Genomic DNA, 15336 nt, shown 5'->3' with positions numbered 1-15336 from the left:
ACTGTATTGCAAAAACACATCTGAATGAGAGGAAATCAACACAGTTATCTTGGTGTTTGCATTCCTATGAAACACTTCCCAGAATGCAGTACAGATACATTTCAGGCAGAAGTCACGGGCTTGGCTGTTTTTGCCTTGGCTCCCTCCGCATATGGATACATTAGCTGGAAAACCTAAGGCACCCAAACTTATGAGCTTTCTTCCCTGCAGTCAGCTCACAGTCTCAAGACAGAGCTTCAAAGATTTCTAATTTAGAAGGAAAAAAAAAATTACTAAATCTCACAGATCTGTTAGGTGTGATGAATTTCAGCCTCTCCTTAATGTCAGTCTGCCACACATGCAACTCAGCATTAGGTAGATATTTTGGCAGATTAACTGGAACAGCACAAATTTCCCTGATTTCTGTTCATCAAAAAGGCTACTGGAAAAAAGATCACTGTGAAATATATCTTGTCTATAAGGCTTTGCATATAATATCTACTTCCTTGTCCCTGTAAATAAAAACAGTAGGAGGCAAGCAGTTGCAAATTTCAATAGAGGCTTTTGAAAAAGTTACCATTTAGGGGGTCCTTACTCTCATCCTCTCTCTCCTTCCCTCGTCCTTCTGGATTAGTTTCTACCATTTACACTTAAAGCTCATTGTGATCTAGTTATGTTTATGGCTTGTTAGTATTTGGTCATGGCACAAGCCTGTTGGACAGCAGCCCAGTCCCATGACAAGAATTAAATTGATTTGCAGGAGTCAGCATTCCTTACTGCACCAGCGAACACAGCCAGACTGTGACACTGGTATGTCTTCAGTTTCTCCAAACCCTGAAGTGATTCTATTCAGAAGTCAGTGATTTGTACTTATTAGATTACTACAGAGAGAAAAAGTCCCAAAGAGCTTTGTCCGCACTCTCTCACTTTCCTTTTTTTCTGCTAACACCCTCTTGCCATCTTGGTTTCTTTCCCAGCATTTGGAATTATTGCATTAAGTGCTTACATTCCCTCATAACTCTCTCTGAGGGGGGGGGGGGTGTGGGGAAAGGAGCAAGGCACCAAAAGTTCCTCTCCCCCTCTTAGTAAGAATCAAGATTCACTTCAGTTTTTAATCTTACATTTTCCACTTCCCTGAAGACACGAAGAAAGTTCTCCCGTAAGACCCCTTTCAATTCAGTTTCACTCCATCCTCTTCTAAGAAGTTCCTCAATCAAAGAAGGGTATTTAGAAACATCTTCCAGTCCCTCAGGGAAACTGTTGGCAAGAGTCACACAAGAACATTCAACACACATCATAGAAAAAAAAAATGTAGGAAAATATTTTTTTTAATTATTCTTTTGCACATATTCACTCTTGGAGTGAGCTCGCTTTGGACCCAGTTATTTCTCTGAGAAGTTTAAAAAAAAAAAAAAAGAAGAATTCAACTGATTTAAAACAGAGGCAGGACTAGGACACAATTAAAGGGTTTTTCTGCACAGGATCCAATTAGCAGAACAAAATTGTGTATTCTGGAATGAAGATGCACTTGTGTACAGGCAGAACAACAGCATGGAGGATATTAAAACAAAGCAGAAGAAAAAAATCCACAAAAAATGCACTGATCCAGTCTTTATATTTGGCCTTCAGAGTAAGGGAACAGCTGCATCACAGATGGAGCTGGTGCAATCCACTTGTGTAACTGAGAACAAAACAGAACCTGCAAACACGTGATGAGCTAAGGAGCTGCAGGCAATTTTGTGTACTCCGTTGTTTACAAGGTCATTTTTTCCAAAGAAAATACAATTAGAATAATAATATTGTTTTGAATTCAGCCGTTTAGGCAGTGAAAAGAAAGCTATTCAGAACTCTCTACTGAAGAAATTATAATAAGCAAAATTGACCTATGTCTCGTGCAAGTTCTTATCACAATGAAAAGAATTAGAAGCAAGAAGCTGCAAAATCTGCATTAAAGAGCTGCTTTAAATTATATTTCCATGAGTCTTTGACTTTGTTTTGAGGTAACATATTTTCTGCTATTTTTCTTTTCTGTGGAGATGTGGTAATAAGAAATCAAGAAACTCAAGAATTCTGTATCAGGACTTAGGACCTTAACAAGTGCACCACCAATTAAACTGATGGTCTTTGTGAAAATGCATGCAATAAAATACATCTTTTTGTGGCAAATCTTTTATATTGGATATTATCGTTTCAGAGCTATGACTGGCTAACTCTCATGGAAGATGACACACTGTTTTTGTGGTCCTACTTTACAGATGTGAGTCTCACTATGATTTTCATACCCAAGTGTGTCTGACTTCAGGAAAGAAAAACAAAGGAGGAAAAGGAGGAGATGAAAAAGCAAAAAAACTTTAAGGGTTACGCCAGCAAATGCCACCCCATCTGCATTTTATTTCCTGTGCTGTAACAACACTAGCCCAGGAGTGAGCAGGAGAGATTATGTTGTAAGCTGTTCACCATGCTCTGCTTGCCTCAAACACTTCCCGAGCCCCAAAAGCAGGCGTGGTTTTACAGCCCCAAAACACTTTAGGCTTTCCCCAGTAGAAAGTAAAAGTGGAAGAAAGAGTTTTGCAGCATCTCACTGGGCTAGCCCATTTTCTGTCATTCATCCTTGGCTGCTGCAGGAAAGTACCCTCTATCACTGTTTTTTATGTGCAAACCACTGCCTAGAACACACAATTGCAGAGTTCACAAGGAATAACAATCCATTTCCACATTTGTAGCACTGCTTCATACAGTTCTAAAAAGGAATTATTATGCCCCTCTTTGATAAAATTTGTTTTAGTACTCATCACAAGACAACTTGCTACAACTCTTTTAGTCTGCCTTCTTTTTTTCCTCCCAAAAAAGGAATCAAAACCTTCATCATTTAAGGAGCAGATCTCAATGTATGTTATCAATTTGACTAACCGTTCCACTCCATCATAGTCACCACCAATTCCTATAGATTCTGAACCTGCAATTTTCTTTATGTGGTCAAAATGATCTGAAAGAAAATATCAAAGAAAACAATATCAAAGCATCCAGCAAGAAGAAATAATACAGTTCAGACATATTGGCACTAGGTAACTGTACTCCTTAATCACGTATTCTTAATCAAATCCTTTTTTAAAGAAGTCAAAAGATATACTGATAATAGGTTAAAATTTAATAATGCAGTTGACATGTTCTGGCTATTTACTGATGTTTAACTAGATGTTATCTGTTATTAACCACATCTTCAGCAATCTTCAAAATAACAGCTACATTGATGAGATACAAATGAGGAAAAAGACATGATCATCACAGCACATTATTTGCCAATAAGTAGCCCACATATACGAACAGATTTTTCGTTATCCATCACATACCTATGTTTTTGACTTGCTTTTAATTACAAAGGTTTAAGATGTTTTCCAGAAAGTAACAACTGCTTTGGGGATTAATTGTTCTTGGCTCCATTTGGGAGCATCATGTCCTCCAGCTAGACACATTGTACCACTTGTTATTGTTTAATGAATATTAGCTCCAAAAATACCTAGAGTTGGACTAAGGTGTGCAAAGGAATAAGCAAGGAGTATAATTTACACTATCTCAAAAATGACACGGACAGCAGAAAATACATAGAAGCCACCCACAGTAACAACAGTATATTAACTTCAAACCTGCAAGGGTAGAAACATTAACTACTTTTCTGCCACAGGCCAGTACATCTGCATTGAAAGTCACCATAATAATTCCCTTCTTCTTTTTCTGAAAGATATTAAGTGATAGGTGATAAGTGGACACTCATGTGTCCTGCAGACCTCATGGGCATCTCATATAGATCCTTCTACATGCGTCCATCAGTGAGCATAACAACACTCTAAGTCAAAGCTCAGATGGCAACACAAGGCTTTACCTCTCTGTTCTTCAGCCTGGATTCATTATATTGCCATGTAGCCTGAATCAGCAGAAGTCCAGTGACTACATCAAACAAACTGAACCAGAATTTCAGAATATTTGCAAACACTTCATTTTTGTAGCCAAAGACAAAACACAACCCAAAGAAAATGTCTCAGAAGCAAATATGTAACTTACAGCTCAGGGATCTGCTTATAAATTCTATTTAAAGATGAGAAAGTGACAAGCAAACACAATGACTTGTATGCACAAGTTTGCCTCAGACTAGCCAAACATTGCCATTAAAAAAAAAAACAAAACAAAATCAAAATACAACCAATAAAACAAAACCAACAAAACCACAAAGAACAAAAAAACCCCCAAACCTAAAAAACATATTGCTCACCAGTTGCTGGAGGATATCATCAGGAACATTTCTTGGGTGATTACAAATAGAAAATGCTGAGGAATGGCTGAAAATTACTGGTGCTTTTGAGATAGTCAGTGCAGCTTTTGCTGTGGAATATGATGTATGAGATAGATCTATCATCATACCCAGGCGATTCATCTCCTTTATCACTTCCTAAAACAGATTTACAGACAACAGTGTCAGTATTACATTTCCTTAAAGGAAACCATTTAGCTGATATACGTAAACAGGAAAATAAATTCTGCAGCTGCCAGCTAGTCCTAAACATGCTGTGCTTGTATGGGTTTCTATTTACCTATTAATTTAATAGCAGTTTATTCACTCACTGTTAACTAGGACACCACCACATGCTCAAAACTTTTAAAGCTTAGTCAATCTGAAATAAGTAATTTGAACTGTTATTCCCATCCCACTACTTCCACATATTAATTCATACATCTGATGTATATTAAAACAATTGTTCTAATTAAATCCAGCACTTTTTCACCCTAAGGAACATCACCGGGAATTTGCCTTGACTGAACCCGGATCACCTCCTAACTAGCAAGAACTTCCAGTAATTATTTTTTAATGACAAGTTGTTTTTGAAAAGATAAGGCCAGAAGTTGTTAGTTGCATGAGAGGTTGCTTAGATTAGCATTCAAAAGAGATCCTTACTTGGCCAAATGCAGTCAGACCAGTAACACTCGGATAAAAGTTGTGTATTCCTTTAGATGATGATTCAGACCTTAAAAACGGGAGTGAGAGAGGAGAAACATAATACTATTTTGGAGACTACAGTATCAGCAACTGACACTTCTTATGCTAATAAAATCACTACCAATAAAAATCACTACCATGTCACATAGCCAAATGTAGGGGTAATGAACTACATAACATTTATCTTGTTCACACTGTTTTTTATCTTCATAACTGTTTGCTGGATGTTATGCCTTCAGGTTCAGAACAAACACAGTTGTATGTTTGTGATGTAATTCAAGACAAGCAAAAAGAGATGCTTGTCAGAAATTTTCTGATGAAACAAACCTTAATCAGAAAACAAAGATATGCTGAAATGTCAGTTAACTGTTAGCCAGAAAGGTTGCCTCTCAGCTCTCTTTTTCTCCTTTCTTTGAGCCAGTACAAGAAGGAATTTTGTCAATCCAGCAAAGAGTAGATGCTAGTATTCTGATACAGGTACTAAGTACCCATCCCTGTAGCTGCCTATGAGACCTGCACTTTTGAGCTGCCCAGAGAGGACAGCGTTGAAGGCTGTTGACTGCTGAGTTCTTAAATAGCAATTACCCTCTTTTATCTACATCATATGCATCTTTAGTATTTTTTTTTTCTGGCCTGTTTTGCCCTGTGTAACTTTTCTAATAAAGCAAAGGGGATAGCAATTTTACCATCTTTGTGTCGTTAACGAGGCTTATAAGTTCCTAAATTGTTAGCATAACAAGCAATATGTAACAGATCCTTCAGTCTCCCACTTGACACATGGCAAGTAATTTACCCCAAAAACCTATCATCCTTGACTTGATTCATAGTCTTTCACAGGTGAACTCTGTGTCTGAATCCATATTTTCCCCATCTTGGAGCTGTCACCACTCTGCATTAGACAGTCACACGAACACATGCATGTTAGTTACCAAGGTGTATTGCAAGAATGTGTTAAAGTCATGTAACGAACACCCAGGTCATAATACATCCTCAGTGTTGCCAAACTGCTGTCAATGGAGTGACCACCTTCTATTCCAATCAAACATGCGATTCTTCTACTGTCAGAGATACCTGGGGGAAGAGAATCCCATAGTAATTTCATGACAGATACTCAGCACTACTGAGCAACAACTGTTATTGTAAATTGCAAGCAATAATAATACTGACATTTTCATAGAACGGGACCTTATACTGATGCACGTTTAAATGGTAAATTTTCTTAGGACTGCAGTGGGCCAGGACTGTGCAGAGTCAGTTATTGTGGTTCAGCGGAAAAACGGAAGTTAAAGTTACTGTTTAAACCAAGATAACTTGCTTGCTTGCAGCTCTCTGTCTGTCTTCTGCACATACATCCTGCAATCTCATTAAAAAAAAATTCTCTTACAAGAAAGAGCATCACCTTTGGAAGTTGTCACAAGTTCAAGCTCTTTATAGCTGCTACACATTCTCTTGACAACATCAATTTGCTCTAAGGTCAGACGGACAGCATCCTTGTTCTGAGCGCTGCAAAGAACATACACTGACCAAAACTGAAAGAGACATTGACAAGTAAACTAGATAATTTGTGTTTCAACTTGGAAACTTTCATTTCCTAATAGTGAAGTTCAGAAGCACAGATCAAAATAATTCCGTACAGTTTACAAGGGAGTTAGAATCATAGAAGGGTTAGCATTGGAAGGCCATCCAGTCCAACCCCCCTGCAAGGAGCAGGGACATCTCCAACCAGATCAGGTTGCTCAGAGCCTCATCCAGCCTGGCCTTGAATGTTTCCAGGGATGGGGCATCCACCACCTCTCTGGGCAACCTGGGCCAGTGTTCCACCAACCTCATCGTAAAAAATTTTTTTCTGAATATCTAATCTAAATCTACCTTCCCTCTATTTTAAAACCATTACCCTAGTCCTGGCGCAACAGGCCCTACTGAAGAGTTGTTCTGGTTTTGTTAGTGAGGGGAGAGCGGGAGAGAGACTGCGTAGTCTGGTCCCGATCGGGGCTGAACTACGACAAAAGTTTTTCCCCCTTTTCGCCAAGTTGCCCCTACATTTTTTCCCCCTCAAAGTAAGAGTTGCGATGCAAGGTAAGAGCATCCACTCAAGACATGATGAAAGCCTCCTCTCCACAGTACAGACAGGAAAGTGGGTATAAGTTTACTTTAATTTACTTATCACAAAACAAATGCATCTGTTTTGGTTAAGGGTACCTGGATTATAAACTACAAACTTTTGAAACACAAATGTTATGGAAAAGGGTCTGTGGCTTTCCAGTTTCATTGCTTTTTTCTTTTTCAACAGAAGGAGCCAAAACGAAGGCCAGGAGTACTTTTGTGATTGGGAAGGGACGGAGGCAAATGTAAAAATATGTTCTTAGTCTCAAAAACAAGGCAGTACATACCTGAGCTCCCACATAACCAGCCTGAAGTTTTGCAAGGTTTGTGTGGGTCTTGTTGACTGTGCTTAAGTTGACTCTACTGAGTCTATTTTGGTAAAATATTCTCAGCCGCAGTACAAAGTCATTGTGGCTAAAATTAAAAACAAATAGGGCTTGTGATAGAAGTATGTTGTTTCCCTTTTAACTCAACTGTAATTTATTCCACTGTTTATACTCCCTTAGAGCATTAATTACCAATAATCCTTACAGTAATATATGCTTAAAAGTCTCCCTTCTTTTGCAAGAAGCTTTATTTCTTAATTTGGACAGCAAGAAACTTTTTTTTTTTTGCTTCTCCCATTTTTATAGCTGTTGTGTTTCTGTATCTGTTTTTCTCCCTATCATTTCTAAAGGAGGGGAAGAACTGAAATCAGCCACCACACTCCTTAGAAGCAAGTACTTTGTGTTAGAATGATCAGTGCTGCCTGTGCTAAAATAATCAGTGTTTGTTTTCCCAGCTCAAAATATATTCACCACAGACATCATTCCTTCAGGTTGTAAAGGTGCCCTTTCAAAGTATGATGCCTGCTTTCCACCTCTGCACAGAAGTCATTACTAACGAAAGATGCCATTAAATTCAGGAAGGAGACAAGGACATTATGTAAAGGGAAACAATAATTAAGTGGAAAAACCTGAACAAAGATCACAAATGCATTTAGAACAAGTTGATCCTAAGCTGATCCTATAGTAAGTACCCTCAGAACCAAAATTCCTTCCAGATAAATCACTGCAACAGTAACTAACTGCTATGTGCTAGTAACAGCCTGTCTCTACTCATCTAAACACACTTTAGCATTTCCTCCTCGCATGTCAAGATTCACAAAGAGAGTATAGTTGAACATATTTTACATACCCATCAATTAAACGTGTATCTTGCATCAGGTCGGTAGCTCGCTCTCTGATTGATTTCTCATAGCTGAATGGCACAGTATCAGAGAAGAACATCAACAGCCACAGCAACAACTTTGTTGTATTTCTCTTCATTTCCATTTTCCAGTTTGCTAAAGCAAAGAGATATCACAATTATTTGCTGATGACAATGAAACAGCAAAATTTCCAGTCTGTGGAGGTTGTAAGCTTCATAGTATAGGCAGAGCCAAAAAGCCTCTTATTCCAGTAAGGCTGACATAAATTGAGAAGGAGGGCAGCATACGGTTACACTGAGTATTCCCACATCAGGGAGGACAGAGCTATAATCACAGAAATCACAGAATGGTTTGGGTTGGAAGGGACTGTTAAAGCCCATCCAGTCCAACCCCCCTGCAAGGAACAGGGACATCTCCAACTAGATCAGGTTGCTCAGAACCCCGTCCAACCTGGCCTTGCACGTTTCCAGGGATGGGGCTTCCACCACCTCTCTGGGCAACCTGGGCCAGTGTTCTATAACTCGCATTGTAAAAATTTTTTTCCTCATTTCCAATCTAAATCTACCCCCCACTATTTAATGAAGCAGGATGGTGATATCTGCCATATAAGGATGTGACAAGGGGGTAGTTTGCTCTTTTAAAACAGATACATTTTAATGGAAAGTTTCACAGTAAAAAAGGAAAGTTTTTCTGCATGCTTCTGTCAGTTACCATCTTCAGAAGTATTGGCCCCTCTTCTCCTTTCCAGCAGGGAGTCCAGACCTCAGTGCAGAAGGTTCAGTAAACAGCTGCTATTTAAGTGCAGCAAATCTCAGCTAGGAATGGCATTCCTTTCATCCCATTTGAAGTCCTTATTTTCCATCTTACTCTTTATTAAAACACTTAATGACAGCCATTACATTAAGACTTAAATTTGTTGAATTACTGTGCCCAATCAAATAGATAAAGTGCAATAAAATAGAGCTCACAGCTCAAGATAGTAACACATCCTAAAAAATTAAGAAAGCTCACCCTCCCTCCCCTCAGCCCAGTTATGCCGAGAGCTGATGGAGATAATCCTAGTGTAGCTCTGAATCAACTATCTCAGATCATGGCAGCAGCATAGTGGCAGCAGCACAGGAAGCACATGGTGGCCACGACCCTAAGTAAAAACTTCCTTGCTGATTGTTGGCAAAAGCATAGATTTTCCCTATTCATTAAATAATAAGAAAACATAATTAGTAATACATAAGTATTAAACATCTAGCAGCAGAACACATGCATCAAACTATGAAGTATGTTTTTAAGAAAAGATACCAATCCCTTTGAAATTCACACCTTGTCATACAGAGAGCCTTTCAAATCTTTCTCAATTGTTGCTTGAAATTCCTTCTGCCATCACCCGCCCAGAATCATGTCAGATTTACCTGTACCCCTGCTTAGAAACCTGCTTAGTGCTGTATTACAGTTTATAATTTCCAACCTGCTATTTCTTCCCTACCAGAGCAAAGGTGAAGTGCCACCAAGCAATGAGAAAACATGATGCTGTTAAACTTATTGCTTAAAACAGGGATAAAGGGGAATAAGTACAGTAATGCTTGGAAGGCATTTCAGGTTCTCTAGGGAAGAGAAATGAAAAAGTAAGAGAAAGGAAGCTTGTCGCAAACTTCCTGGGAAAGAAGAATCCACTTGGGACAGTTAAGAGTACTTCCCTATATAAAGTCACTCAGTTTTCAGCCTTAAATTCAAGTGCATCCTTGAATATGTCAAAAGCTATCCACCAGGCATGTAGACTGCAAGTTTTTAAGATGCACTATAACCTCAGCTGGCAAGACTTGTTTGCAACTGAAGTGCAGGAGCCTTATTGCTGAGACAGGAAGTAATAAACTTTGCTTCAGCACAAGAAAGCCTCTTTGAGTGTCTGTGCCACAGAGGAGTTTACCCGCCTCTCCCTCGCAGATGTGTTAAGCAGCATGCTTAATAAGAACTCTCAGTAGAAATGGCCATCAACAGTTTTTAAAAGAGAGCTTTTTAAACACACTATGGGCTTTTTTTTTTTTTTTTTTTTTTGTGCTGTCCAGTCTAAAAGCAAGCACTTTGTTTTCTTCTGGTCGTGGCAGGGAAACGAAAGATTTTGGTTAACAGCAATTACTGGAAACACAAACATCCTCAAAATCCTTCCTCAAATGGGAGTGTAAACTTAGAGAAGCAGTTTTTCTTCGATAAACAAGCATCAGAAACATACATGCATTGTAAGACCCCGAAACTTTAGTGAAACTGTACTTCTACAGAACTATAAAGGATAGAGAACAATCAGAAGTTGTTTCTTTTCAGCTTTGTGGCAGCTGTAGAGATTTCCCTCAAATGTCAAAGCACAAATACTTTTTTACCACAAGTGTGGAAAAAAAATAATTGTATCTCTAATCTAGAAAATGCTCTGCATGCAAAATGTTAAAAAGGAAAGGTAAAAAATTGCCCAAGCATCAGAATTCTGGCAAGGTGGCATCACAAAGGCAAATTAGTTTATGCAGGCATTCTTTGGTTTCAAATTCCTCAAACCAAAATATAGATCAGATCTGCAACCTAGATCTCTAGAACTCTGTCAGATCCTGACAACGTTATTCTAAAGGGAACACTAAGATTTTATAGCTTAGATACTCTGTGGCATAGTACAGTATAACTGCTATTCCAGAAGTCCACATTTGTCAGTTCAAAATGCTTAATGAGAAAGAAGCAAGCCTTAACAACACTGTTCTGATGGTATAAAAACTGCTACATTTTGTGAATATTGGTCCAAATATTTACGATTTTTCCATCATCCATTAAGTCCACAGCAATTTTCAGGAAGATATTCTTCAAGCGGTTTGACTGCTAAGAGAAATTATACTTATCTATACATGACCAAATCGCCATTCTGTGTGTTTGTACAGAAATGCTATTGTTGGTAGCTACAATAATTTCCTATAGATTTTCTATATAGAAGTACCTTGTAGGTTTCATGCAAAATATTCTTTATACTTTGACAGTAAGGCTCATTTACCTTTGAAACTATTTAGGCATAAAAATATGGGTATATCAACATTCAGAAATCAGCTATTGAAAATTGAAGGAGTATTGCAAACACTACACAAAATTAAGAACACGGTATATTAGGTAACCCTATTTAAACAACATTTAAAATATTAACCCACACAGCTTTTTTCCACGCTGACTGACCATAGTTAAAAAGGAGAAGTTGCCCTGAGATGTATAGCTTTTTCTTGTTTCATAGAATCACAGAGTCGTTAGGGTTTGGGTTGGAAGGGACCTTTAAGGCCATCCAGTCCACCCCGACCTGCAAGGAGCAGGGACATCTCCAACCAGATCAGGTTGCTCAGAGCCCTCAGGCCAACCTGGCCTTGAAAGTTTCCAGGGATGGGGCATCCACCACCTCTCTGGGCAACCTGGGCCAGTGTTCCACCACCCTCAGCGTAAAACATTTTTTCCCCAATATCTAATCTGAATTTACCTCCCTCTATTTTAAAACCATTACCCCTTGTCCTGTCACAATAGACCCTACTGGAGCCATTACCTAAAGGCTCCTTAAAAGAGGTTACCTTATCAAGAAAATGCAGCTGAGTCAAAATCAACATTCCACTGCGCTGGATGCAACAGCTAAATATCTCGGCACCAAGTCCTCCTAGCATCAAAGCAGCAACCAAGAACGTTCTACATTTACTTAGCTCAATGTGCCACACCAAACAGGCATTTGGAGTTTTCCCCTTTCAGAGAGAAAAGCTGTGGTGAGAGAGCTTTCGGCTCAGCTACCACACAGGCAGGAACCCACAAGCCTCGTTTTGTGTTCAAAGCCCTCCCTCTTGGGGCTGGCTGTTTGTGCAGTCCATCGTGTGTCTGCTAACTAACATATAATGTGTTTAACACTGCTCTCTTTATATTGTTTTAGAAATAGGTGCCCCTCATCACAGAATAATTCAGGTTGGAAGGGATTTCTGGTGGGATGTCATCTAGTCCAGCCACCTGATCCCAGCTACCCTGATCCCAGGGTACCTTCAAAGTCAGATCAGGTTGCTCAGGCCCTTGTCCAGTGGAGGTTTTGATGCCTTTAAGGAAAAAGATCATACAGCCTTTTCAGGCCCTTGTTCCAGTGCTTGCTTATTCATATTTTGATTATTATTTTTTTCCTTATATTCAACGGGAATCTCCCTTGCTGCAGTCTGCGATGCTTGCCTCTCATCCTCTTGCTGACCTGCTCTGAGGAGAGCATCTTAGATTTGAACTTTGAGTAAACACAGGTACAAATATGCACCTTCCTGCTGACCTGATTTTGCCACTTTGACTATACCCAAGTCAATAAATGTCTACCTCTTTTAACCATATCTGCTGGATTTTAATCAGGACTTACAGTTACCATATCTGCTGGATTTTAATCAGGACTTACAGTGCCATATTTGTAAAGGTCAAAATGCTCACAAGTTACAGGTGACCTTTTCAAAGATACTTATGTCTTCAAACCTACTGGGACTTTTCAATTCCTTTGTGGGTGCTGACAGTTCGGAAACAAATACGTGCAAAAACATGATCTTGCAGTTTCATAGAAGATAAGGTTTGCTTACGAGCATTTTATTTTACTTCATGCTTTGTACAGAAAGCCAAAAAGGGCATTGAGCTTTTGTTATAATTCCATTGCAGAGAAATAAGCAAGTCTCACAATCAAAACTCACACAGAGCTGTTGCTTAAGTAATGTCTTAACTGGAACATACACCCATCTAGTTCCCGTAACTGGAAAACTTAAAGAGAAACCTCCATATCACCTGGAAGTCTGCTGCACATTGCCAATTTGGTAAACCTTACTTATAAACATTTCCATCAACTCAAGTGGACTAAAGAACTCTAAACAATACAAATTTAGTATCGTGAGAAAAAAACAAATATTTTCTTTAGAGAATATACTCTACCTATCTGAAGTTTGATCCAGGCCAGGTCCATTTTTATGCCTATGACAGGAAACTGTCTCCCAAATGTAAATTAAAGCAGCAAATAACAGACTCAGATTAATTTTCCCACTTGTGGTCTAGTTCTAGCTCACATCTCATTTTTAATTTTCAACTTTTCAAATTCTTATCCCCTTCTTCCAAAGTACGTAATATCGCACAGCCATCGTTGCTTGCAACTTATTTTTCCCATTTTCTCAATTTTCTCTCCTTGCAAGTTTAGTCTCTGATCTGATTTCTATGTAAAACACTACATTTCCACATGCCTCCAGGAAAACTAAATTCACCAGCTCCTTTTTCAAGAACAATTTTTGCTGAGCCACTAAGCTCCTGCTTGGCCTTCTAACAGCTCACCTCTTTGCAGATTCAGAACGTGACTGATTTTTAAAGGTGCTAAAAGCCAAATTCTTCCTCTGGCTCACAGTCGGGTTTCTTCTATCTTTTTATTCCAATAGCCCGGGGTGAGGCTTAGCAGCTGTTTGTGTATAATAATTCTTCTAACGGAGCATTTGTGAAGTATGTCCTTCCTGCAGAGTCCATCTGGCAGGACTGTTCCCTTAATAAATATCCTGAGAGCTATCTTTATTGTCCACAATGCTGTTACACAGCTGTCTCTCCCTGATAATAGCTACCTCTGTATCCTTATATCATGTTGTATTTACCTCAGACACATTTTTGAGCAAGCTGAGAAGCTATAAAATAACTGCAGCACTTACACTCATACTTGCTGCTGTCAGGGCACAGAGGGCTAACATTATATGTTGGAACTATTTTTCATGCTAGGAAGGCTTATTCCAGCCACAGAGCAGCTTCACTAATTTAAATACTTAACAGTCCAAAGCGCTAGTGCTTTTACTACCAGCACAGATTAAACTGTAGATTACTACAGCTGGGAAAGTAGGGCTTTGCAAATGCAGATGCCTGCTCTGGCAGCCATTTTTAACTGCAACTGGGTTTCTCCAAGGAATCCTTATACTCTTATCAGCTCATGGCATCATCTGCCCTGTATGCCATGCCAACATTTGGCATGGATATAGTTCTGTGTGGGAATATGCTTTAAAACCATATACAGTGAGATGGCTTAGGGACAGTAGTATAAAAGCTGCCAATCAAGTATCCAAACTTGGTATCTTTACTTCCATGTAAAGATTGCAATCACCAAGACTGTCAGTTTAGCATTTCTTGAGCACAGGCATCAGTGTTTTAATTATAAGCTGTTACAACATCTTAGGAAAAGGAAATCAAGATTTGTGTTTGCATAAAAATAGCAATACAGTCTTAACTATTGCAAATGATATTCCATCTGTTTCTTCTACTGATGTCAGTTTCAGTTCCTAAAATGGAGTGAGTTGGCACTTGGAGGGGAGGTGGTGATGAGACACTTCTTTTTTAACCTATTTAAATCAGTATGGTTGCAACATACTTGTGAGAAATATTAATCTACGCTTGTGAAATCAAAGAGGTTACAAACCAAGTCAGTAAAAACCTTATTTTTCCCATGTTACTCTGTCTTGTGGGTGGCTGAAGCTGCCACAGTTTCATGACTCTAGCGTGACCAGCTTCTGTGAAAACAGTTCAGATGATGCCGTATACTCTCAGGATATGTACATACAGAATCATATCAGTTGACAACGATAAAAAAATGCAAAAGAAAGAGGAAGGAGTACAAAGATTAATGTTCCTCTTCACAGATGCCAGTGTTATTTTCCCATGTTCTGAACAGAGAAAAGGCTTCAAACAGCACATCAAGATGTCACAAAAGCTTTGTAGTCCCTAGGAAAGAAGCTATAGCTGAATGTTTCCTACAGTTGAAAGCCAGTGCCACAATGAAAGCAGATACTATGCAGGATGAACACAAATGAGTACTACACTGACACCATCAATGACTCACGTCAACAACTTTTTTATACAAATAACAAAGTTTTTGTGGGTTCTCCTGGCTCGATACTCCCACAGAATTAATTTCTCTAGTGTGTTGGAAAGAAAGACTGAGGAAGCAGCTGTAGAAAAAAAACTTGCAATAAGCTTATCTGTTAATTTAAGTTATGCTTATTTTAAAATACTAGTACTATTTACAAGTGATGATGCCCAAATAGTGAAACAA

General features: G+C 38.8%; 2 protein-coding genes across 3 annotated transcripts in view; one reads left to right on the top strand and one right to left on the bottom strand.

The window, feature by feature from the left end:
* The window catches only part of SLC6A2 (solute carrier family 6 member 2), a 416570-nt gene that overhangs the window by 195866 nt on the left and 205368 nt on the right, over positions 1 to 15336 (top strand). The window lies entirely within an intron of this gene.
* Positions 1 to 15336, bottom strand: part of LOC104484737 (dipeptidase 2) — a 39484-nt gene that overhangs the window by 2373 nt on the left and 21775 nt on the right. The window contains exons 1-10 of one of the 2 annotated variants that reach the window (XM_086758331.1): positions 11837 to 11994; positions 8249 to 8396; positions 7360 to 7486; positions 6369 to 6498; positions 5899 to 6040; positions 4928 to 4997; positions 4247 to 4423; positions 3624 to 3711; positions 2890 to 2965; positions 1101 to 1236 (exon numbers count right to left, since the gene is read on the bottom strand). In XM_086758331.1, the coding sequence (XP_086614457.1) occupies positions 1101 to 1236; positions 2890 to 2965; positions 3624 to 3711; positions 4247 to 4423; positions 4928 to 4997; positions 5899 to 6040; positions 6369 to 6498; positions 7360 to 7486; positions 8249 to 8385 (1083 nt within the window). In that variant the 5' untranslated portion in view covers positions 8386 to 8396; positions 11837 to 11994. Of the gene's footprint in view, positions 1 to 1100; positions 1237 to 2889; positions 2966 to 3623; positions 3712 to 4246; positions 4424 to 4927; positions 4998 to 5898; positions 6041 to 6368; positions 6499 to 7359; positions 7487 to 8248; positions 8397 to 11836; positions 11995 to 15336 lie in introns of those variants that run through there. The other variant, XM_086758332.1, reaches the window with a different exon arrangement.

Source organism: Chlamydotis macqueenii, chromosome 13 (assembly GCF_036417535.1).
Source record: "Chlamydotis macqueenii isolate bChlMac1 chromosome 13, bChlMac1.mat, whole genome shotgun sequence".
Lineage (NCBI taxonomy): Eukaryota > Metazoa > Chordata > Aves > Otidiformes > Otididae > Chlamydotis > Chlamydotis macqueenii.
Note: the sequence above shows the minus strand (reverse complement) of the source record. Positions and strands in the feature narration are given on the sequence as shown.